The 24,693-nt window shown below is 38.0% G+C and overlaps 4 protein-coding genes across 5 annotated transcripts; 2 read left to right on the top strand and 2 right to left on the bottom strand.

Moving 5' to 3' along the window:
• The first annotated feature begins 5,264 nt into the window (after positions 1 to 5,264).
• On the top strand, positions 5,265 to 7,148 carry eif2b1 (eukaryotic translation initiation factor 2B, subunit 1 alpha). Its single transcript, XM_033989121.2, has 10 exons — positions 5,265 to 5,338; positions 5,419 to 5,522; positions 5,594 to 5,695; positions 5,763 to 5,899; positions 6,049 to 6,165; positions 6,270 to 6,382; positions 6,453 to 6,521; positions 6,613 to 6,688; positions 6,759 to 6,884; positions 6,950 to 7,148. Exons 2-10 carry the CDS (start codon positions 5,510 to 5,512, stop codon positions 7,103 to 7,105), a joined length of 909 nt encoding a protein of 302 aa, XP_033845012.1. The 5' UTR covers positions 5,265 to 5,338; positions 5,419 to 5,509; the 3' UTR covers positions 7,106 to 7,148.
• ddx55 (DEAD (Asp-Glu-Ala-Asp) box polypeptide 55) lies at positions 6,919 to 10,841 on the bottom strand. Of its 2 annotated transcripts, XM_033989120.2 has the most exons (14): positions 10,621 to 10,841; positions 10,492 to 10,542; positions 10,343 to 10,429; positions 10,163 to 10,254; positions 10,036 to 10,098; positions 9,264 to 9,413; positions 8,774 to 8,963; positions 8,607 to 8,689; positions 8,405 to 8,536; positions 8,243 to 8,335; positions 8,057 to 8,171; positions 7,778 to 7,946; positions 7,419 to 7,711; positions 6,919 to 7,344 (listed from the first exon to the last, which is right to left on the bottom strand). In XM_033989120.2, exons 1-14 carry the CDS (start codon positions 10,726 to 10,728, stop codon positions 7,171 to 7,173), a joined length of 1,800 nt encoding a protein of 599 aa, XP_033845011.1. In that variant the 5' UTR covers positions 10,729 to 10,841; the 3' UTR covers positions 6,919 to 7,170. The 2 variants fall into 2 exon arrangements, with proteins under 2 accessions (XP_033845011.1, XP_055087654.1); XM_055231679.1 differs by lacking the exon at positions 10,492 to 10,542 and having other exon boundaries at positions 10,621 to 10,818.
• Positions 10,842 to 14,089: 3,248 nt separating this feature from the next.
• On the bottom strand, positions 14,090 to 17,040 carry tmed2 (transmembrane p24 trafficking protein 2). Its single transcript, XM_033989722.2, has 4 exons — positions 16,689 to 17,040; positions 15,884 to 16,076; positions 15,339 to 15,446; positions 14,090 to 15,258 (listed from the first exon to the last, which is right to left on the bottom strand). Exons 1-4 carry the CDS (start codon positions 16,866 to 16,868, stop codon positions 15,134 to 15,136), a joined length of 606 nt encoding a protein of 201 aa, XP_033845613.1. The 5' UTR covers positions 16,869 to 17,040; the 3' UTR covers positions 14,090 to 15,133.
• A 314-nt stretch (positions 17,041 to 17,354) lies between these two features.
• On the top strand, positions 17,355 to 23,285 carry ptpn11a (protein tyrosine phosphatase non-receptor type 11a). Its single transcript, XM_033989252.2, has 16 exons — positions 17,355 to 17,749; positions 18,235 to 18,357; positions 18,483 to 18,677; positions 18,841 to 19,036; positions 19,119 to 19,238; positions 19,320 to 19,433; positions 19,529 to 19,625; positions 19,709 to 19,788; positions 19,874 to 20,032; positions 20,108 to 20,239; positions 20,318 to 20,472; positions 20,549 to 20,616; positions 20,731 to 20,882; positions 20,961 to 21,079; positions 21,158 to 21,263; positions 21,335 to 23,285. Exons 1-15 carry the CDS (start codon positions 17,736 to 17,738, stop codon positions 21,225 to 21,227), a joined length of 1,794 nt encoding a protein of 597 aa, XP_033845143.1. The 5' UTR covers positions 17,355 to 17,735; the 3' UTR covers positions 21,228 to 21,263; positions 21,335 to 23,285.
• Positions 23,286 to 24,693: the final 1,408 nt, after the last annotated feature.

Raw genomic sequence — 24,693 nt, 5'->3', positions numbered from 1 at the left:
AGTTACATTGTAGATGACTGTTCGTTCAGTCAGCACAAACTGTCTGAGTCAACTTTGAACTCCCGAGTCTCACTGCGTTACAGCCTTTAAAAGTTTATCAACAAATGCATTTCAATTTCTGGAATGGAGGCAAAACTAAAATGGAACATTATGTGATTTCAATGGAGAAACTTGGATTAGCCTCAGAATATGACAAAATATGAAAAAATCAAGAGAGGTATCAAATAAAAAACACTCAGATTCAGAGAGAGAGAGAATGAGCCCGGTCAAAAGACAATGAATGCATTCAAGCAGGGGCGGTGTCAGACATTTTTGGTTGGAGGAGCTAAGGGGGTGCTAAGGTCTTCAATGTGGGTACTCAAAAAAAAAAAAAAAAAACAAAACAACAATGTGGGTACTCACTTAAAAAGTTCACTTAGAGTCTTTTAACAATAGAAAGTACACCCACACCCTATGTTTTCTTCACTGTTTTAAACAAGTTTAAAAGTACTTGGCACCCTGTAGTGATTTATAAAACTTTATATGGAATTGTTCTTTTATTATAGTCATTTTGACTATAATAAAAGAACAATTCTATGGTTGCCATTTGAATATTTTTAGTCGAAATGGGATGTACTATGAAAGTGAGGAAAAAATCTTTGGGGGAGCTATTGGGTGCATTGACCATTAAGTATTTTAAGTATTTTATTTGATTTTAAGCTTCTTTTTTTTTTTTTACTTTGTGCATGCCCTTATTTGTATTTGTATTTATTCAGTGTTTTTTATGTTTTATGTTGCACTTTATCACCAAAATAAGTTCCTAGTTTGTGAACTGTGTTCACAAACGATGGCAATAAAAGGATTCTGATTCTTCAAGAAGAGGCTAGTGCTCCTCACCTGATTCAACATTATGTGTTTAACCCTCAGGTTGGGAGCGTTTTACATGTGTTTGACTTTTCATCCCTTGATAATTTTGAATATGTTCATCCAAATGGCATGAAGGTTTTGAGGTGGGGGCTTTTTGGATGATGTTTAAACTCTATGTGCAACAACCATGCCAGAACATCTCTACACTGTGTCCATAAAACTGTCACGTTTGTACCGTTTGGACCAAAGAGTCAGCATTTGGACATCTGGGAACATTTTTTGTTCATTATTATATTTTACATTCTTTCTTAGACACTTCTGCTCAGAATTTCGACATAAAATATTTTTAATATAATTTTTTTTAATTTTAATTCTTCAAATGCCATTTCTTATTATAAAAGGACCAAATTGTCAACTGTCGCTGCCCCATCTAACGGGTCTTCAAAAGGTTATTTTATGCTCATTTTCTTACAGCTTTCTTTAGACGCACACATGTACATGCACACGCTTACACACATGCACACACACACTAATAAACACGCAGAGTGATTTTGGTCACTTCCGGTACATGTTTAGTCTCTATGTTTATTGTTGTGTTTATTGTTTCTTAAAATATAATAATGAACAAAAAATGTTCCTGGACGTCTAAATGCCGTGCACATTTTATGCACTTAATGGTACACACTTTTTTTGCCAGATGCCAGAGGGTTAAAAGGAGATCAGCCAGAGTCTTAGCTATTACTAGACAAAAACTTACATAAATGTTGACCCCACAATGGCATTTTTACCCTTAGGACTGTATATGTAAAAAGTAGTGTTGAATTACATTAAATCAGTCATTTTGTTATTGTCTGATTTATTTACCTGCACTGCTGTGAGTTTGTTTTGGTGTTGCCAGGCAACGTGCGCCCTCAGCCCATGCAACATCTCTGACACACTAATTCTGGGTCATGGCAAAATATAATGATGTCCTGGAAATAGCTTAAATCTTTTGTAAATTTCTTATGTATATCTTTTAATTATCCACAGCTAAGCTAATTTTAAGCAGTATTTTGTGAACTAGCTGTAATCAAACTGTTGACGGGCTGTTTTTACTAATCCACTTTGTAGTGCAAATTTTTCTTTTTAATGAATATTTGTTGGATCCCTTGACAGCAGTTTGTGATTTTCCTTTGTGATTTGTTAAACAGGTATGTATGCCGCATACAACTGCTAAAATCTATACTTAAATAAAAATCAGCAGTATCACCATCATGAAATTATGAGATAGTACCATGAAATTACATTATATTTATCTCAAAATTATGTGACAGTTTCATGAAATTTGGTGATAAGTTAATATTAAAACATGAAACAAAATTTTTAAAAAGGAAAATTTGTGATAAGCAATTATCATGAAATAACATGAAATGTAAAACAAGGAGCTACGGCATCAATCTACGTTTGTGTGTTTGTATGGTGAAATAAAGGCTATGCTACTGATGTTGGTGAGACATTTCCTACCTGTAGCAGTAGTAGTAATAGTAATAGTAGTAGTAGTAGTAATAGTAATAGTAGTAGTAGTAGTAGAAGTAGTAGTAGTAGTAGTAGTAGTAGTAGTAGTAGTAGTAGTAGTGCCTCTAGGAGTAGGACTACTGCTCGTGCATAAATGGCAAGGCCCCATCACCAGTGGTATGATGAGTCTGTGAGTGAGCACTGAAATGACTGTGTCAGAACTGTAAGCTTCCTGTGGTCCTCCACATCCAAGTCTGTGGCTGAGTGAACTCAACTCAGACCTATGGGAGATGGATGACTTGAGTCGTCCTCTTTACGCACAGATTGAGGTACATACCCATAATCTACAGCTGTGCATACAGCAAGAAGCAGCTCTGTGTTGTTGACAAAATCCTGCATCTTCAGTAAATAAGTCATTAATAGCAGCTACTTAAGCAGTCTCTGTATCCTCATTCTGATGCAGCATCTATCCAAAGCTCTTCTGCTGTCATTGTCATGGAGTAATCTAACCCTCGTGTGTAAAGGTTCGGAGTGGCAGCGGTAGGATGGAGTGTGTGGCCAGATGTATAAACTGCACAGCCTACAATGGATGTTACATTTGGATGAATAGTGTAAATCAAAATTAGGCCAATTTTGTGTTGGTTCATGTTTTCCTCCTGGAGCAGCCCTGCTACAACTCCTGCTGGTCCACTGTCCAGCGAAGTTCATCTTCCCGGGGATGCCGAACTGAGCACTGGGTACTGAGCAGAGGCAAAGACCCAAATAGGTGGGCTCCAGGCATAAGACTGTTGATGGGCTATTTGCAGATTAGGCTCCCCTTTTCTGTGACCAAGTTGTCAGAAGCCAAGAGGTGATCACTAACTGAGGCTGCTAAACAGAATGCCATGCTGTCTAGCAGCCTCTCAGCAGGGCTGCGTACCCACATTCCACTCAAGGGTATGGAGTGGTGCACCATGCGGAAATGTTTGGTGCTGATCTGATTCATGCTTGATGTGAGTGCACTACAAAAGTTTGAACCCAATCCTTGTGAGGTCCTCCCTGCTGTAGCCTACTACTACTGCAGTGCACTCGTGTCAACTGTGTCCAAACTAAAGCTCGGGACCAACAGTGAGGCACAACAAACTTGTGAATGTTGCAAAGAATATAAACACACACACAAGTCTCATGAATAATGGGGTGCAAAGTGTCCACTATGAACCATAAAACCCCCATTCTCTGCAATAAGTCAACTGCAGACAGTAGCTGGTGAGGACCATCCCCAGCTCCACTGAACCAAAGAGACCAGAGACACTGTGTTCTGCCTAACAAGTCGGTCTTAGAAAGAAGGAGCCTAACTCGCTGACAGCCCATCCACAGTCTCACACCCAGAGCCCTTCACCTATTTGCAGCTTTGACTGAGCAGTACCCAGTGCTTGGTGTGGTGCCCCAGAAAGATGAGCTTCCCAGGGAGGTGATTGCTAGTTCCTGGGGAGATGATTGCTGGTTACAGAGGGGTACATATACAGAGGCTGCTTAAGTAGGTGCTATTAAATGTATCATTTGTTTACTAAAGGTGTAGGCTTATGTCTACAACAGATGAGACCTGCTTCTTACTGTGATCACAGCTGTAGACTATGAGTATGTACCTAAGTCTGTGCTCAAGAGGGCGGCTCAAGTCATAGCTCAGAGTTGAGTTCACTCAGCCATGGCCTAAAATGTGGAGGACCACAGGTAGCTTACAGCACTGACACAATCATTTTAGTGCTCTGTCATGGCCTCATCTTACCATTGGTGATGCGGCCTTGCTGTTTATGCATGAGCAGTGGTTTTACTCCCAGCATTAGGCACTACTACTACCAGACTACTGCGAAGGGTGGGAAAAGCATAGTTTATAGCTCATCCTACAAATGCATTATTTCATGATAATTTCTTATCATGTAATTTTATGATCATTTTGGATCACGTTTTTACATGAAACTATCACATCATTTCAAGAAAATATAATCTGATTTCATAACGGTATCACGTTAAAATGTGATACTGCTGATTTTTATTAAAGTACAGATTTGGCAGTTCTACGCTGCCGTAGATATAATAGTTGATTTACTGTAAATGTATTTAGAGATGGTCAGTACCAGTTGCAATATACAATGTGTAGTTGATCACGTTTGAATTTATAGTTGGAATGTTGTTGTCATTTTAATTTTAATATAATCAAATACATATATTTAGATCTCGAGAGCTGTGGATACTTTCTTGGAATATTTGTTGGATCCCTCAACTCATACCAGTTTGTGATTTTTCTATTTATTAAACAGAATAAACCTTCTGAACCTGGACTGAGCCTCTGTCGTTTCTAACGTTCAGAACACAATACAGAGTGATATCAAAAAGGGTGGATAGATACATATAGGCATAGCATATGTAAACATAGGTTTCAGCTGCCTGTTACATGCGATATTTTGAGGAATTTTCACCATTCAAAAGATAGAATAATTTGTTTTTAAATAGTTAATTACTTAAGAATAAGAATAAGATAAGAATTAGAATAAGGTATTTTAAATTGTTAATTGCTATGGCCATGGTGACAGTTCTAATTTGTCTTCATTCTGAAATCCATGAATATTACATTACACATTTCCTCAATGAATTGAAACCAAATATGTCGTTGATCTTAGATGTGATTTTAGTTATGAATAATTCATATTTGCTAAATGCATATTCATACATTTCGGTGGCGTGTTCCTAAGTTATGCGATCATGTCGTTGTAGATAGGATATCCTGCCCTCATGTGGAAGCTCTCATAATTGCAAATAGAAGATAAGATAGATCTTCAATGCAATGTATATATATTTATAAATGTATACATTTTAAAAATGATCTCATACTAAAAAATAAAAAATTACTAAAAATCAGATGAACCGTGGCGTCGCCCCGGTATGACGCATCTGTAACGTCATCAATGTCCGACATACAGCAGCAGTTTGGGTTCACTAGTTTGGTAAAACGACAACAAATGTATGTTTGTGCCACACATATTTCTGATTTAATAGTATTTTATGTGCTATAATTATGATACTATTTTGTATTATTATTAGTTCTTACAGTTGGGTTACCTACTCTTAACTGGGTAAAAACATCTCAATCCTGTGCAGTCACGTTTCCAAATTACTACATCACATCTACAGAATGACTGAAGAAGGTGAGCCTACTTATTTCTGCTCTATTGGCATGTCAAGTTTTACCGTTAAATACATGTGTGACCTCCCTCAGAGTTGGTGGAGTATTTTAAAGCACAAATGCTGAAAGACCCAGATATGGCCTCGGCAGTAGCTGCCATTCGGACTCTGCTGGAGTTTCTGAAGCGAGATCAAGGTGTGTTGATTTCGCATAAGTTCCGTTGTAACAAGCACATTCATTTCATATGCCAGTGTATCTCCAGGTGAAACCATTTTGGGTTTAAGGGAGAGCCTGACAGCTGCTACAGACTGCCTGACACGAGTGGACTCCTCTGTGGCAGTGTCATCAGGAGGAGAGCTCTTTCTGCGCTTCATAAGCCTTACATCACTAGAGCACGAGGTTAGACCATGACAAAATAAACATATGGGGGCCAGAAACCTATGTAGTAACTGACAAGGAAAGTAGTGGTAGTAGTGTCCGTTTTTTATTAACGTAATCCTATACTCTTATGCTTAGGGACAAAAGTTAATATTTCTCTGCTTTATCAGGATCTCTCAAGATGTAAAAAAGTCATGGAGGAGAGAGGGGAACTGTTTTTGGAGAAGATCTCCATGTCCAGAACAAAAGTTGCTAAGCTCTGTCACACATTCATTAAAGATGGTGCAGTAAGTAAACTTTAGAACCTATTGAGTATTGTGTTTTTCTGTCTTTATAAAATGAAGGTAAGATGGATATCTGATTAAAGAGTTGTCTTGCGCTTTTCTGACAGAAAATTCTCACTCACTCCTACTCCAGAGTGGTGCTTAGAGTATTAGAGAAAGCAGCAGCTGAAAAGAAACGCTTCTCTGTCTATGTCACTGAATCACAGCCTGATGCAGCTGGGTAAGTGAATAAGGGCTGTAACTCTTGTTCTGAAAAGTGTATACATCTATTCTATCTATTATCCTCTAAGGCTACAGATGGCAGAAGCACTAAGAAAGCTCAACGTTCCAGTTACAGTGGTCCTGGATGCTGCAGTCGGGTAGGGTGTATTGTACAAAAATAATTCAGCAATTTATTTGGAACTTGTAGAGTGTGTTGAGCATTTATTATAATGAATTTGTTGTGATTAGATATGTACTGGAAAAGGTAGATCTTGTTATTGTTGGTGCAGAAGGTGTAGTTGAAAGTGGAGGAATAATCAACAAGGTAAATCCTATCAAATGATTGCTGTTTATCTGTTCACACAGTATTACATCATCTGTTACCGTTTTTGTAGATTGGCACTTATCAGATGGCATTGTGTTCTAAAGCTCACAACAAGCCCTTCTATGTTGTGGCAGAGAGTTTTAAATTTGTTCGTCTTTATCCATTGAATCAGCAGGATGTTCCAGATAAATTTAAGGTAAGGGTTAACTGAAACTTGACCTTTGTTTGAAAATGTTTTATAGCATTTTTTCCCCACAACAGTACAAAGCAGATACGCTCAAGTCTGTAAAAAATCTGTCTGAGGAGCATCCAATGATTGACTACACCCCTCCTTCCCTCATTACTCTTCTATTCACTGACCTTGGAGTGCTCACGCCGTCTGCAGTCAGCGATGAACTAATTAAGCTCTATTTATAACAATGTAACTGGGTTTTCAAATAAAATCATACACATGTGTGCATTTTTGGTGAGTTTGTGGTAATTTAGTCCCCTTCACATGAGCTGCCACTTGACTGTACTATTTGGCATTTTGATCGCGAGCCACCAGTTAACTGCTTCTCAAAGTCCTCTTCAGTAATTTCTTTTTTCTTCAGTTTTTTCAAGAGGCGTGTGTCGTTTAAAAGTTCATTCATTTCTTCTTCATCTACATCTGAGCCCTACAGAAAAAACGGCAAACATTAGTATTTGATTCTTAAATTGATGTAACATTAAGTTTATTAAAAAACAATACCTTATCATGCTTCCTCTTGGCTGCCCTATTTTTCTTGCGTTCCTTTTTGTTCTTCTGTTTTGACCATGCTTGGTGTTTGACAAAGCCTTTATTACCTGGACATGTCTTTAATTGGTTCCTTTGCTCTTCCATCATCTTCCGTCTCTGTTTTTCTCTATTCTTATCTTTGTATTTGATAGTGTCTATATCTACGTCTGTTTCAATAAATTCAGGAAAGGTTTTGCCTCTCAACTCTGGCATCTTGGGTAAACGAAGAAGCGCAAAACCATGAGCTAAGGATGCAAAGTCCAGATCTGGAAAAAAACATGCATTCAGTACATACCTCTATGAAGAATTAACATTTTAATATGCAGCTTCACCTTTAACTCTGAAGATAAGACTGCATTCATGCTTGGAATAGGCCTGAACATAAGAGACATAGGCCCTCATGCCTCGTTCAAATATAGCACGATCCGCTAAAGCCATGGCCTTCACTTTTGGAAGCACATCGACAACATCATTTATAGGAGACATCTTCTCTAAGGGGCACTGTAGTAGAAAATAATCATTGTTCATTGAGCATTTTCGGTTCATTAGGATCAGCGTATACAACTTTAATAGAAGCTCATGGATCAAAAGGTGCAAGTCAAACATCATACTTTTTGGTTGATTGATAGGAAATTGACATAGGACTCCTCCATTGGTAGGAGAAAGACGAGTGCATTGCCCTGGTTTCCAATCCGTGCTGTACGTCCACACCGATGTACAAAAGCACTAGGATATAGAGAATGCTTTAAAACTCTTAATGTTTTGTCACATACTTGAGTGCAGTTTTTATACAATACCTGGCACTGCTGGGTGGGTCATACTGAATCACCCAGTTCACTTCTGGGATGTCAATTCCTCTTGCCATGACATCTGTACAGACCAGGATCCCACTGAAGGGCCAAGGTTTAACATGAATTTAAAGTTTAAGTAGCACTTATTATTATTAATAATGCACTAACCTTTTTAAAGTCCGAAAGTTGGCGAAGATCTTGTTACGTTTATTTTTCATTTTCCCATGGATACACTGGACATTGACCTTTTTAATAAGAGTCTCTAATGCACGACTGTAGTAATCCACACAGGCACAAGTGCTGAGGAAATCATTGCAGGTGAACATTAAATGTAATATTTACATTGCAATTAATAAATAAAAAAACTTACCTAAAGAAAACAAGATTCTTTCCATGTTTGTGTTGCCTGAGGAAAGCCACCAGATTATTGAATTTATCTTCTGGCCTGCAGACCTGAAAAGCAATGATAAAAGCAGGGTTTCAACAGTCACATCATAATAAGGATTATTCTTGCTGATCTAAAGACCATTAACTTACAGTATAGAAGTTCGCAAGTCTTGAGGGAGTTTTCTGAGTGTGCGAGTCTGCTACACCTTTTTCCTTAACGGTGATACGAACGGGGTTTCGGAGACCTGCTCTCACCAGCTTTTCAACCTCTTGTGTCTGAGTGGCTGAAAACAAGCCAGTACGCCGCTGTTTGGGTAAGTAGCTGAGAATAGTGTTCAGACTAGCAAAAACAAAAATAGAAATATTAGTTATAATAGTAAAGGACAATGAGCATACATTCTGTAAATACTTCTGTTTTTATTGTTTTAACTCTTAATAGCTCTCAATTATGGCATTTAGAGTGGGCAGCAAAGAAGGAATTTTATTGTACAGTGAAACCCATTTCACACACTGCATTTGAAAAATAAATGTCAGTTGGTGAGAAGTTTCAAACTGTAAATTTTGCTGACAAAACAAAGTTGAAACATATGATAGACAATTAAAACTTAAATAAAAATGCAAACAATAAAGTTTCTTTTACCTAGCCTCAAATCCCATGTCTAGTAGCCGATCAGCCTCATCAAGGACAAGCACATCAAGACTTTTGACGTAGCTCGCCATGTCAAGCCCTTCACCCTTCCTTCTGAACATGTCCTCCAGACGCCCCGGAGTTGCAACCACAATGTTTGCCCTATATAATTGTTGATATTGTGTTGTTAGCAAACTAAAGCGGTTAAAATTAATAACATTGTAGCCATGATTGATAACAGCAGTCCAACATCAAAAGCATTTACATCTTTGAGTGTGTTTGCGCAGTGATCTGAAGGTTGGAGGTGCAAATTCTGCTGTCAACATAAACATGATTGGTAGAGTGTCCAGATCCTTAATCCACCTTGCCCAAAATGTGTGTGAATAGGTGAGTGGTTCCTTGATGTAGAGTGCCTTGAGCGCCTTGAAGGTGGAAAAGCGCTATAAAAAAATTTGACCATTTACCATTTGTCATGTTTTGGGTAATTGTATGTGTATAATAGATCAACAGACATGGCATGCATGCTGCTATTTATGACTACCTTATTCATCAATGTAGGATGTTAAAAATAATAAAGTACTTGTGATCAGGTGTTTCAAGTCATATCAATGTCACAAGAATTATAAACTAGCATGGCTATTACTTAGAACAAAAACCTTTAAAATAAAAATACCAGCATGCAAAAATGGCTTTCTACACCACAAAACCAGCTTGTAAATTATTAGTATTTTAGACAAAGTACTTTTAATGTATGACTGCTATTATTTTTTTAACAACACTGTACCCTTGTGCTTTAAATTTCTTTACATCTTCTATGGGATTAGTACCACCAATGAGCAAGATCTGCCTGAAAAAACGAGACACAGTCAAAAGACAAAACAAAACAAACCTAGAGTGTAAGTAAGACTTACGTAAACTGTGAAAATCTCTTGAGGAATGTGTCCACCACTTCACTGATCTGAAGAGCCAATTCTCTTGTTGGGGTAATAACAAGAGCCCCAACCTGATAATAAATGTTGCATTGTAAATAGTGTGTGACATTTAGCCAGGGTTTTGAGTCGCATGTGGAAAAAGGAGGCACAGACACATACTTGCATCTTCTTCAACTTTTCTTCACGCTTAAGCAGCAGCTCTATCATGGGAATGACAAAAGAAAGTGTTTTTCCACTGCCAGTCACCTAAAAATAAGTATAGGTAAAATAGACGCATCTAAAATATATACATATACTATTGGACTTACAGCTTCAGCTGCGACATCTTTGTTTCCTAAGAACAGAGGGATACACGCAGACTACGACAAATTATTTTATATGATTAAAAGTGTTGCATGGAATATTTTGCCATATATTCATGGGAAGCGAGTACCTACCTGTACAGGAGTCATGTGCGTAAATCCGAGTTCCTTAAGTGTCTGTAAAATGTTATCATCGAGTTTTACAGGTAAACTATCCCATGTACCATCCGTTAAGTTTGCCATTATAAGCTGACAACAAACATTAACATGTTACGTGGTAAACTAAAAACGTGCCCACACCGTTTTCCTCCAAATGTGTGCTGGTGTTTACAATCCGACAAAAAACAAGAAACGTCGATAGTTCCTAGTGGAAATGTTCCTCAAATCGAAATCTGCGTACAAGAATACAAATTTTGCTGAAACTTCATTTAGTTTCTAGAGTATATATTTTAAGCCAACATTGTAATTATATAAACCTTTAAATGCCAAATTAGGCAAGGCAAGTTTATTTGTATAGTACAATTCGTACACAAAGTAATTCAAAGTGCTTTACAGAAATACATTAAAATCACACAAATCAAAACATAAATAATCACAAATAATCATCATAAAATTAACATTAAAACAGAAGAGTGCAGAATAAAAACCTTTATAAAAAACCTTTCAGTACACAGCTAAACAGAACTGTTTTGAGCCTGGATTTAAACATTGTCAAAGTAGAGACCTGTCTCACATCAAGAAGATTGTTCCAGGTTTTAACTGCATAAAATTGAAATTCTGATTTAATCCTGACTCTGGGCACCAGCAGGAGGCCGGTCCCTGAAGTCCTCAGAGTGTGAGATGGTTCATATGGCACTAACATGTCGGAGATGTACGAGATGTACTTTGGTGCTAGGCCATAGAGAGACTTGTACACAAACAGGACTGCTTTAACCTCCTAGGACAGGCATGCCCACAGTTTGGGCATGCCTGTCCTAGGAGGCATGCCCAAACTGTGGCTAAATGTGGCCATCAGACCAATTTTTCTTAGCCCTCAAGTTTCCAGGTGAATTGGCCATATTAGTTTAAACAGTACTTTTACTGCACATTTCTGATAATCTACTTTAACAAGCCCATAACAAATATTTACTGTGTCCCATTGAGGATGTAAGCATGAATAAAGGTCTAGTGGTTCAGTCTAACTTGTAATAATAACACAGATTTGAGGTATTCCCTGTATTGGCGACCAGTCTATGGCCCTCAATCAGCCCTCAGCTTTGTCTGTGTTTTTATATGTGACCCTTAATGTGAAAAGTTTGGACACCCCTGTCCTTGGACCTGGCGTCCACATATGTGGACAACACATGGGTTGTCTAGGCCACAGTGCAAATTTTTAGAAGAAGAAGAACAAGCATACAAGAACAGCAACAATGCAAAAATGTTCAATTTAGAATATTTTTAAAGAGTTTAGAATGTTCAGAATATATATTTTTTTATTTTATTTTTGTACAGGCACATGTCTTCCTGCTCCTGTCAGCAGCACTTCACATGATTGTTCCAAGAGGCACAATTGTTGTTTCCCATTTTGTTTTTACATTCAGGACAAATGTTGCTGTGTTCATGCACTTAATAAATAGTTTTCGCAACTAATTATTCAAATGTTTTATTAAAAATAATTGAAATGTCCACATATGAGGACATTCGTTTTACATCACTTTTCGCAGAAACTACATAATGTAAAAAGATAATTCTTTGTTTTTACACTCATCAGGTCCCAATCTGCATAAATGACAAAGAAAAATGAATAAAGCATGTCATGCAAGAGCTCGGATCTTATGAGGTTAAAGTCTATTCTCTGAGCCAGTGCAGGGACCTGAGCGCACTGGCTCCTGTGGTGCTCGGACTTCTGGTTCTAGTCAGGACCAGATCAGCAGTGTTGTGGATGTACTGCAGCTGCATTAATGCTCGTTTGGAGAGGCCAGTGTGCAGGCCATTACAGACGTCTAATGTACTGGAGACAAATGCATGGATAAGTCTTTCCAAGTCTGGTTTTGACAGTATAGCTTTGATTTTTGCAATGTTTTTTTATATGTTAAAAAGCTGCAGATGTTATTGATTTGATGTGGCTGCTAAAGTTCAAGTCTGAGTCCATTGTTACCCCTAGATTTCTAGCCTGATTTGAAGGTTTCAGAGAGAGAGAGACTGAAGGTGGCTGTTGACATTTTCTATTTGTTTCTGTAGACCCAACACTATGACTCCAGTCTTGTTTGAGTTTAGCTGGAGAAAGTTGTTTTGCATCCACACACTGATCTGCTGGATGCAGTGGCAGAGTGAATCCACTGGTCCATATTCACCTGCAGCCAGCGAGACATAGACCTGAGTGTCATCTGCATAGTTATGGTAGGACACATTGTTGCTGCATATTAACTGGCCTAACTGCCACATGTAGAGATTGAACAACAGGGGTCCCAGGTTTGACCCGTTGAGATTGGTCAGTAATTGTTCAATATTATGGCTTATCTTTTTAACTTTGTACATGCCCTTATTTGTATTTGTATTTATTCAGTGTGTTTATGTTGCACTTTTTCACCGAAGCAAGTTCCTAGTTTGTGAACTGTGTTCACAGACTATGGCAATAAAAGTCTTCTGATTCTGATTCAAGACTGCTCTTCTTCAGGAGAGACTTAATAACCACAATTTTCAAAGCTCCTGGGAATGTTCCAGATTGAAGTGACATGTTACCTACCTAAGTGAGTGGCGACAGCAAACTGTTGAGCACAGACTTTAGAAATTTAGTGGGTAACACACAGAGGCAGCATGTAGATGAACTCAGACTGGTGACAATCTCTTGGACAGTTTTGTCAGTTACATTATCATTATTATTATCTGAGAACTTGTCTGTGTAGACCCTCAGTCGTCCAGGTCTGATCCATAGCAAACGATGAAGTTACATCTGTCAACTGGACAAATCATTGTAGGAGTGAAGACGTTTCGCTGCTCATCCAAGCCGCTTCTTCAGTTCTGGTCAGAATGCTGGTGGCCACTGCCTTAAATCTATCTAAGGGGAGGAGCTAACCACACTGAAACTGTAAACAGCTATTGTTTCCAGTTTCATCTGAAACTAACCTATTCAGCCCTTAACGACCCTGCTATTGTTCTCATTGTTCTGGGTCTGAGGATGGAGCTGTAGATGGGGGAGAGATTACGTCTCAGGTCCCCATTCCTGTTTAAGGAAGGATTCTCTTTCCTAACAAAAATAGCTTCTTTAACTCTTCTCTCAAACAATTTCTTTTCTCTGGCTAAGATCTGAACTTCACTATCTTCAAAGGAGTGGTTAGTGGCTTTGAGATGGAGATATACGGCAGACTGGGGTCTAGAGGAACTCTCCTGTCGGTGTTGGTACATCCTCTTATGGAGTAGCAGTTTAGTTTCTCCAATGTAACGCTCACTGCACTCTTCACTACACTAAATGGAGTAGACTACATTAATATAGTCTACTCCTTACCACCAAATGTGGAGTGAATGCCTAATGCACTGTGAAACTCTTTGGTTGTCTTAAAAGGCACTATGTAAATCAAAGCATTATCATTATTAAATAGTATTTTATGACAAAACAACACATTAATTATATAATATTGTCTTTATTATGAAACATGGGGCATTTTCCACAACCATTTGTCATTTATACAGATCAGTTTATTGGACTATTTTAATCACAGGAAGATCCTGTGACTTGAGCAGGTAAACAACTTAAGCTCAACATTGGTAATACAAAACTGGAGCATATTTAATGATATGTATTTTACTGAGGAAAAATGGACGATCACTTTTTGAGAATGTCACGCACAAAAAATGTTTACATGTCACTAAACATACTCCAGAAACAAACAATTTAAAATGTGTACAATAACATAATTTAAAATTCCCAAACCCAACTTAATAACTCTAATATAAGCAACTAATGCACACAGCAGTCATTAGGGATCCCTCCCCATTAACCCATCCCAAACCAATCAACATGTAACATTTCAGCACCACTCCATGGTTACCAAAAACCCTTTGTTTCAATCCAGTGCTGGTTCATTTGTTTGAATCCTACTGTTTGGATGTAGGCAGGATAGTTGAAAATATAATTTGTCATGAAACTCAACAATTTAAGTGTCATCCTACATAGATTGCTAAAGCAAAAGAAAGAATTGTAAAGATAAAAAGAAGTCAAGAAAAAAAATGTACAATTTGCCTGAAAAATACCTTCAAATTAGCAGATACATTTATCAGGAGTGCAGTTAGTCTTCAATGTGCAGGTTGAACAATATAACCTGTACATTGTTCTGTGTGGTTGAGAATCAAGAAAATAAACCCCACATGTAACTGAATAATGAGTTTAAAACAGTGAAAACTAACCTAAAATTAATGTCTGTCATCACAAACTGTACTGGCAATAACTCTGAACTGTATTAAATAAAGGGACTCTGTTAAAGAAAACAAAAACGCTATTTTGGCTCTTAGTTCATCATTAGAAACAAAAAAAATGATCATAGTGAACTCAAATGTAAAAAAAAAAAAAAAAATGCAGCATTCACCGAAACAGCCAGTCTCGCTTTGCAAAGTGAAGCTAACAATCTTGATGTTGGGACATAGTGGGGACAAAGAGGCAACTTTCATTTCATTACACCACTCGTCGAACTTCAAAAAATCTCTTTAGATAGTAAATCTGTCCAAGTGTCATTGCCACTAGAACAAGTGCTTCAAAGAAGGACCACAGTACCACTCTGCTGTTTGTGTTGTCATTAACTAAAAACAAAAAAAAAAGATCGGTAATGCATTAAGCACATAAACTATAAACACTGAACATATCAATAAACATGACTTACTTGCTCTGTGTATCCTCTCACGAACTTCCATGTACTCCTGCTCGTGCTTTACAGCTGTCATAGCAACAGCCAACTCATTGATCATCTCTTCCAGCTTGTTTTGGTGAGCTGACAGGAAAGTCAATGTGTTAATCTCAAGTAAAAAAAAACCCCCAAAAAAACCAAACAAAAAAAACACTTAAAACATGCATAGAAAATGATGTCTTGCAAGAATAGAATATTTTAGATTTTTATATTCTGTGTGTGGACTGCATAATCAGGTGTAATACTTGTCCAGTTTAGTGTTTTCAAACCAGTGTTGCTTAGTTATGTTAAAAACACAACATTTCAACATTGTTAGACCAAGAAGGCAATAATGCTAATTAAACAAAATTCAACAGTGCATTACAAGCTCTAAACTCTATTTCATAACACCAGGCTGTGTACCCCTACCATCCCAGCTGTCACCACCTACAAGGAATAAGAGTGCCCACGGGAAAGTCAAGAAACTGAGATAAGGAGAAAGAGAAATCTGTTGAATATTTTGCTCAAAATCCCATTCATACCCTCTGTCTCCATGTCCTGGCCTTTAGGAGCTTCTCCGATGTCAATGGTGAACATGACAATCTTAGGTGTCATGGTGGACATCTTGTTGCTAAAGCAAAACTTATAGGTCCCGTCCATGTGTGCTGCCACAGAGTATTTCCCACTTGACTCTCTGTCTCCTTTATAGATCTGTTTACCATCTGGCCCAGTTATCTGAAAGAGAGGGACATTTGAATTCATGTTTTATCAGTTTTTCTCAAATGTACATCACACTAATAAGTAAAAGCATTTAGACACACTCAATCTAAAAGATTATTTCTATTTGATAAAGAATGAACAGAACATAAGATTAACAATGAAACTCCGGGAACAATTTCGTAGCCTTATCACGGAAATTACGGTAACATATGGTGGCCACACTTTAGTCCATATGTTGACTTCTTTATAGTTAACAACCATAGATGTTTCTAATACTAATAATTCTTTTAGAACGATTAAATAAATATGACGTTAGAGATTAACTAATACAATTGTACACCTGACACTTCCTGGTCCATTAAATAATTGGATACGGTTTAATACAGATGGAAAAGTTTAGGACGCAAGCTGCAAAATATGTAATTATATTATTGTTTTGTATGAGACACTACTACAATAACTGTCCTGTCCAAACTACTTGTGGCATTAAGATGACGATATATTTAGTAAATGGTGCGCAGACCGTTGGTGGCTAAGCTAATATTAGCAAAGGCCTTAAGAAGCACAGGTTAATATGTCATTAATTGTAATTGTTAAATACTTATATAGTGTGATTAAAATTCTTACCTCAACATCGATATCTAGAAACCCTCCTTCAGCTACTTCAAACATTAGGCCCATTTTTGTGCCGGAGTTAACCCGCTCGTAGAAACACTCTTCGGCATGGGCGTCTATGCTAACAAAGTAGCCCGACGCAGTGGCACATAGGACGGTCAGTAAAATGCACACTTCTGACACAGTAAACATGGTTAATGCGTGGCAAGTTTCTTTACAATGAAAATATAGTTCTAAACGTATCTGTGCCGCGACAGATCCTGCAGACTGGCAGGTTGCAAGTTGGTATGTCAAAGTAAATGCAGAGCAGCTTCTGATCCGTGCTGCTCTGTGGCTATGCCACGTACAGGGTAAACGGAAGTCTGGGAGGGACAAAAAGGAGACTACACTCAAATGCACCACACGTTGCAAACCTTTCTTTCAATTTAAGATAGAAATAAGCGTATATGCTTTACTTCTTAATGATTAATTATTGTCATTGTAACAAAAAAATACTGATAAGAAAGGGTAGATTTATATACTTATATATTATTGTAGTGAATTTCCATTTAAGAAAAATGAAAATACACAGTCGAACACAACTGTCACATAAAAAGTGAATATTGCTCATAGTCTGTATAATAAAAGTATTACTTGAATTAAAAAAATAAATAAAATAAAACTAAAACTTGAGAGCATGCGCACAATGGAAGTCAAGGGCCTGTTTAATTCCCATTCCCTGGTTTGCCGCAGGCTTGAGCTCGGTGGATTTTAACATTAGTGGATTTCAGCGGTCGTCGCCGGTGTAAATATCCAAGCCATCTGTGTTTTGTCGCATGTTTGGTGACGTCCAATAATCGACTCGCTCTGAAGTCTCCAGGGCCGAGGCCTTGAGACTTTTTGCAGCGTATGCTATTACATTTTTTTTCTTTCGATGCGTTCATTTTGACCCGTGTAGCTCGGGTGTGAACTGATGAAGCACTTTAAACTGTGATCGAAACTGAGAGGGTTGGATCTAGCAAACAGCTAACCAAGCTAGCTGAAGCCCGTAGTAAAGTCAGCGAGGAAGTGAGCAGCAAAATGACATCTCGGAGGTAAGTAGGAGGCAGTATACTGAGAAATAAACGCCGATAATATTAGCTGGTCGAGCTAACCAACTTTTCTCTGCTGCTGGAAGTCAAAAGATCTTGACAATCTACAAAACAACCATCCAGAACTGTGGCTATAAAGATATGGCTATTTTAACCAGACCAAAACAAGTTCCATGTTTAATACCTTCAAAGAAACCAAAAAATGTGATCACTTAAGTGTATCTTTGTTGAAAGTTGTTTTTATATACCGTGGAAGGTTTGTTGATGGAAAAGCACCTAAGCTCTACAGGACCAAAAGTGATGTAGCCTATGGTTCCCTATGTCACACACATGAGTCTCTGAACGACATAAAAACAACAGCCTTTTATGTTTTTTATGTTTAAGTTTAAATAAATCTGAAGAGTCCAAGTTTTTAAAGTACATAGTGCATATCATACAGTGTTTTGACTTTTAGCGTGGTATTTAACTGGCATGTTTTTCTCTGTTAGGTGGTTTCATCCAAACATCACAGGTGTAGAAGCAGAGAATCTCTTGCTAACTAGAGGGGTCGATGGGAGTTTTTTAGCCAGACCCAGTAAGAGCAATCCAGGAGACTTCACCCTCTCTGTAAGGTAGGTATTTCTGTTTTTCAATTTCATTATAACTCTTCTTTTAATATTTCTTAAGAATTTGCCATCACCATTGCTGGCATCATGTAATGCGTAAACCATTTTCTTTTTTATGTGTTGTATTGCAGGCGAAATGGGGCGGTCACACACATTAAAATTCAGAATACTGGGGACTATTATGACCTCTATGGTGGGGAGAAATTTGCCACATTGGCTGAGCTGGTTCAGTACTATATGGAACATCATGGACAACTAAAGGAGAAAAATGGTGACGTTATTGAACTCAAATATCCACTTAATTGTGCTGATCCCACATCTGAAAGGTGAGTGATGAATGCATTACAAACTAGTTATGCATTTACCCTAGATTTTAAGTTACAATTTAAGGATATTTTTGTGTTGTCTTTATTGTGCGCTTTGCAATAAGTGTATATTTTTTCTACTGTTACACAATATTTATTATCTATGCATATTTATGTATGCCAGGTGGTTCCACGGACATCTTTCTGGTCGAGAGGCTGAAAAGCTTCTGACAGAAAAGGGAAAGAATGGCAGCTTCCTAGTGCGGGAGAGCCAAAGCCATCCTGGAGACTTTGTTTTGTCAGTGCGAACTGGAGATGACAAGACGGACACCAGTGACACCAGCAAACCCAAAGTCACTCATGTCATGATCCGCTGCCAGGTGAGCAGTCTTCTTAAATAAACTAGGTGTTTGTATTTGTTGAAATTGTAACACGTTGTGAGTGTAATATGTGTTCTTTTAGCAAGACTTAAAGTATGATGTTGGAGGAGGTGAGAAGTTTGATTCTCTCACAGACTTGGTAGAGCACTACAAAAAGAACCCCATGGTGGAAACTTTGGGCACTGTGTTGCAACTAAAACAGGTACTGGTACTGTACTTATTTTTGTGTGCATATATCTGTCACAAAGGTGTAAACACTCCCTTTTTACTTTCATTGTTGTAGCCTCTAAACACAACCCGTATTAATGCGGCAGAGATCGAAAGTCGTGTTAAAGAGCTCAGCAAACTAGCAGAGGCTACTGACAAAGTCAAACAAGGCTTTTGGGAAGAATTTGAGGTGAGGCGTTCTTCACATTGCCTGATAGTTTTGACACAAAAAGAGATATTTACCAGTCATGTCATTCTGATAAAATTCTCTTTGCTTTTATCTAGACATTGCAACAGCAGGAGTGCAAGCTGCTTTACAGTCGCAAAGAGGGTCAGAGACCAGAAAACAAAAACAAGAATAGATATAAGAACATTTTACCTTGTGAGTGAACAAAAGCTTGTATTACTAATGGAACATTCCAAGAATGTTTACAAAGCTGTCTAACAGACTTGTATGTTTTTTAGTTGACCACACACGGGTGGTACTGAACGATGGAGACCCAAATGAGCCAGGTTCTGACTACATCAATGCCAATATTATTATGGTAGGTGTGAATTTTTGACAGACCAATATAAACTGGTCACACAAAAGATCCAGTGAGTAATCAGTTTGTTTAAATGTGTCCACAGCCAGAGCTGGACTCAAAGTCTAACACCACTAAAATGAAAAAGTGCTACATTGCCACTCAGGGCTGTTTGCAGAACACCATCAGTGACTTTTGGAGAATGGTGTTTCAAGAAAACTCTCGTGTCATTGTAATGACCACAAAAGAAGTAGAAAGAGGAAAAGTGAGTCTCAAAAAGCACTAAATAAAACGTCAAAATTGTGCTGTAATAAGATCAACTGTTTATCATTACCAACAGAGTAAATGTGTGAAATACTGGCCAGAAATGTCTGCTCTCAAGGAATATGGTGCCATGCGTGTTCGTAACGTCAGAGAAACGGCTGCACATGACTACATTTTAAGAGAGCTCAAACTGTCCAAAGTTGGGCAGGTAACAAGAACTAGTTTATAGACCAATGTCTGTAGGTGTCCATAAATCCTATGAAGTAATGTTGCTTTATATTTTCAGGGCAACACAGAACGTACTGTTTGGCAGTATCACTTCAGGGCTTGGCCAGACCACGGAGTCCCCACTGACCCAGGTGGTGTTTTGGACTTTCTGGAGGAGGTTAATCTGAAACAGGAGAGCATAGTGGATGCTGGTCCTATAGCAGTGCACTGCAGGTACATGCACACACATAATACACAAATAACAGAAATGTTGTTTGTGCAAATCACAGATGTGTTTTGTGTGGAACAGTGCAGGGATTGGGAGAACGGGAACATTTATAGTGATCGACATACTCATAGATGTCATCAGAGAAAAGGGTAAGTTAGAAACAAATGCAAGTTAACGTTTTATCTGGAGCAGTGATTATTCCCCCAGACCTTTCTAAAGTTATATATTGAATTATGTTGGTATTAAAAACTCCTTTGTTACAGGTGTAGATTGTGATATTGATGTTCCAAAAACCATTCAAATGGTTCGCTCCCAGCGTTCAGGGATGGTACAGACTGAGGCTCAATACAGGTTCATTTATATGGCTGTACAACACTACATAGAAACATTGCAGAGGCGCATAGAGGAGGAACAGGTCTGAAAGATAATCTTACTCTAACAATTACTTTCTTAAACTTTTTATATTTTAATGAATATGTTTTTACATTTCCAGAAAAGTAAGATTAAAGGACGAGAGTACACCAACATTAAGTACTCTTTGTCTGATCTGTCTGGAGGAGAACAGAGCCCTTTGCCCCCTTGCACTCCTATCCCAACACCCACTTGCACAGAGTAAGTCACCATAACATCAAATACATGCACATATTTAGTAGAGTGTAATGGTTCCAAGTTACTGTTTGTTTTTTGCAGACTGAGGGAGGAAAGCTCCAGAGTATATGAAAATGTTGGCTTGATGCAGCAGCAAAAGAGTTACAGATGAGATTTACACTTTATGCTGATGCTCTTTCAATTCCAGGTACATTATATTGTGTTCTCTTCACAGTATAAAAAATACTGCATTCATTGTGATTTTTATCTTTCCTTTAGGATCTTGATTGCAGTTTTGCTAGCCACACCTTGAAGACATAGACTTGACCATAAAGACATACTGCATAGATAACCTAAAGCAGACAACAGGGCCAGGGACCTGGTGTCTCTCATTCCATGTAAGCATTAATCCTCAATTTAAATTTCAACCACTGTGACCATAAGAAAAGCCATTGAAAATCACAATTTGCTAGATGCCCTTGAACTACAGTCTGTGTCTATCCTTGAAAAACAAAGGGCTGCATACAGGGTGTGCTATGTGCAGGGGTAAACTTGACTTTTTGGTCATCTAATTTTTTCTGTTATTAACCAAAGGATTAATACATAGATTGTTTATAGACTGAAGTGCAAACTTAATAAGAGGCATGTGCCAAAATGGAAATTATATACTGATAATCCACAATTTTAGCCATTGGTTCTCTATTAGGTCATATAAGCCTTTAATATTGTATGAGACCTTATGTACAGAGAATATTTCACAAATAATTGTCTAGTTTCATTTTATTATCTAAATGAAGTATTGGCATTGTATTACTTATTAACTGTAATTTGTAATCAACTCATCAATTCCATTTTTTTGCACAAGAACATTCTCAAAAAGACATGAGACTGTTTGCCATGTGAATTTACATCTGAAGGTGGGTTTAATATATGGCATGGCTTTCATCAGGATAGACTGATTCTGTGAGTGAACCATTCCTGATCTCAAGCCGAATGTCCTTACCGCTGTAGATTACACTCTGCCGCATCCACATATAGCCAAGCCTTGACCTGGTGGATTTATTAAAAATCTTATCTGGGCCTAAACAAGAGTATCCAGGAGGAGCATGTGTTTTACTGTTAGTTTACTTGTCTACTCAATAACAAGTACATACAATGCTGCCAAAACCAATTTTAAGTGCATAATTTCAGTAGTTCATAGTTTTCTTTTTTAACAATTGCCTTTTGTGTTCTAATGCCTGTCTTGACATGTACTTGTGTTGTTTCAAGTCACTATCTCCCCAGCTTTAGCTGTGTAGATTAACATATTGTGGGCCAAGAGATGGCTTAACTTTGTAGTTTATGTACAGTACTGTTCATGCTATTAGAAGAATTGCTACTGTTGAGTTCACACTAAATGACTTCCTTTTACTAAAGTTGACACTTCAGCATTAGCAGCAGTATTTTGGGATCAGTTGTTCAGTCATGTGGCCTACATATAATTTTCTTTTCTTAAGCCTTTACGATTTATGGTCATTTGCTTGTTAAGAGTATGCCTTAAAGTGCAGTTTTGCCTAGTAGTGCAGATTTCTAAACCTGAAAAATAAAGCCATTCTCATCTGCATTGAGGGTCCGGGACACTTGCAGTAAATGCAACTACCCTCATTTGAGGGTTGAACAGAGCCGTTTATTAAATCAGTATTTATGACCTGTTTTCTTTCAAATGGTTATCCCTTTTGATGCGCACCTGTAGTAGAAAGATGGATACATACTTGTCTTTAGTGGAGTGTTTTCTGTCCTGTGTTGTTTGTCTTTGAGAGTGAGACTGGTATTGGCTGTACTTCTTTTGGTTTTCACTAATTAAAACTGCCTATTTATCATTGTAAGCAACGCATAGATGTACCTTCTACGCATATGCCTTGGTGTATATGACTGCTATACAAGAAACTGTAACACTTTAATGTGAAATATTCCATCATAACATTCTGAACAGAAAAGGATAAATGGTTATCACAAAGCATACAAACTCTATTTTTTAATTTGTATATTGTACCTGAGAATTTAGAGATGAATGTACTTACTAAAACATATCTACTTGCCAATATACTGTATGTTTATTGCTACAGCTTACTCTGATTCAGAGAAGACCTCTTACAAAGGTTTTGAGGTTTATTGTAATACTTTCAATGCCGTTAACCATGTTAACTTCCTCAAAAAACAATAAATGGCTTGCTCATGCCTAAGTCAAAAATGGTCTCATTTTAGTTGTCTCTCTTTAAATATTCATAATAATGGGATAAAAATATGAAGGTTTCAAGGCAAGCATACAGTGCTGTGAAAAAGTATTTGCCCCCTTACTGATTTTGTACTTTTTCTGCACCTTTGTCACTCTTAGCCATTTCAGATGAAGCGAATTTAAATATTAGACAAGGATAACTCACAAGTAAACCAGAAAATGCAGTTTTAAGTGCTGATTTTATTTATTGGGGGAGCCATCTGAACCTACATGGCTCATGTGCAAAAGTAATTCCCCCCTAAATCCAGTAACTGTTTGAACCACCCTTAGCAGCAACAACTGCAGTCAAGTGTTTGCGTGAACTGGCACGACTGACTTTCACATCGCTGTGGAGGAATTTTGGCCCACTCTTCTTTGGAGCATTGTTTTACATCAGCCACATTGGAGGGTTTCCGAGCGTGAACCGCCTTTTTAAGGTCATGCCACTGCATTTCTATTGGGTTCAGGTCTGGACATTGAATAGGCCACTCCAAAACCAGTTTTTTAAACCATTCAGAAGTGGATTTGCTTTTGTGCTTTTTATCATTGTCCTGCTGCAGAATGCAAGTGCGCTTCAGCTTTAGGTCACAAACTGATGTCTGGACCTTCTCCTTCAGGATTTGTTGGTAGAGAGCAGAGTTCATGGTTCAGTCACAGCAAGTTGTCTGGGTCCTGAAGCAACAACGCAGCCCCAAAACATGACACTACCACCACCATGTTTTACTGTTGGCATGATGTTCTTTTCTATCAAATGCTGTGTTCATTTTACGGCAGATGTAACGGGATGGACTCTTTCCAAGAAGTTCAGCTTTTGTTTCATCAGTCCACAGAATATTTTCTCGAAAGCTTTGGGGATCATTAAGATGTTTTTTGGCAAAAGTGAGATGTGCCTTTATGTTCTTTTTTTTATCAGCTGTGGCTTTTGTATTGGAACTCTGCCATCCATGCCATTTTTTCCTAGACTCTTTCTTACGGTTGAGCCATGAACACTGATGTTTACTGAGGCAAGTGAGGCCTGCAGTTGTTTAGATGTTGTTCTGGGTTCCTTTGTGACCTCTTGGTTCAGTCGTCACAGGGCTCTTTGGGTAATTTTTGTTGGCCGGCCACTCCTGGGAAGGTTCACCAGTGAACCATGTTTTCTCCATTTGTGGATAATGGCTCTCACCGTGGTTCAGTGAAGTCCCAAAGATTTAGAAATGGCTCAGTAACCTTTTTCCAGACTGAAACATCACGTCAGTTACTTTTTTTCTTATCTGCTCCTGAATTTCTTTGGATCACGGCATGATGTCTTGGGTTCAATATGGCCGACTTCACCTTGTCAGACAGGTTCTATTTAAGTGATCTCTTGACTTGAAAGGTCTGGCATCAGGCCTGAATGTGGCTA

The sequence above is a fragment of the Periophthalmus magnuspinnatus genome, chromosome 23, assembly GCF_009829125.3.
Source record: "Periophthalmus magnuspinnatus isolate fPerMag1 chromosome 23, fPerMag1.2.pri, whole genome shotgun sequence".
Taxonomy (NCBI): domain Eukaryota; kingdom Metazoa; phylum Chordata; class Actinopteri; order Gobiiformes; family Gobiidae; genus Periophthalmus; species Periophthalmus magnuspinnatus.
Note: the sequence above shows the minus strand (reverse complement) of the source record. Positions and strands in the feature narration are given on the sequence as shown.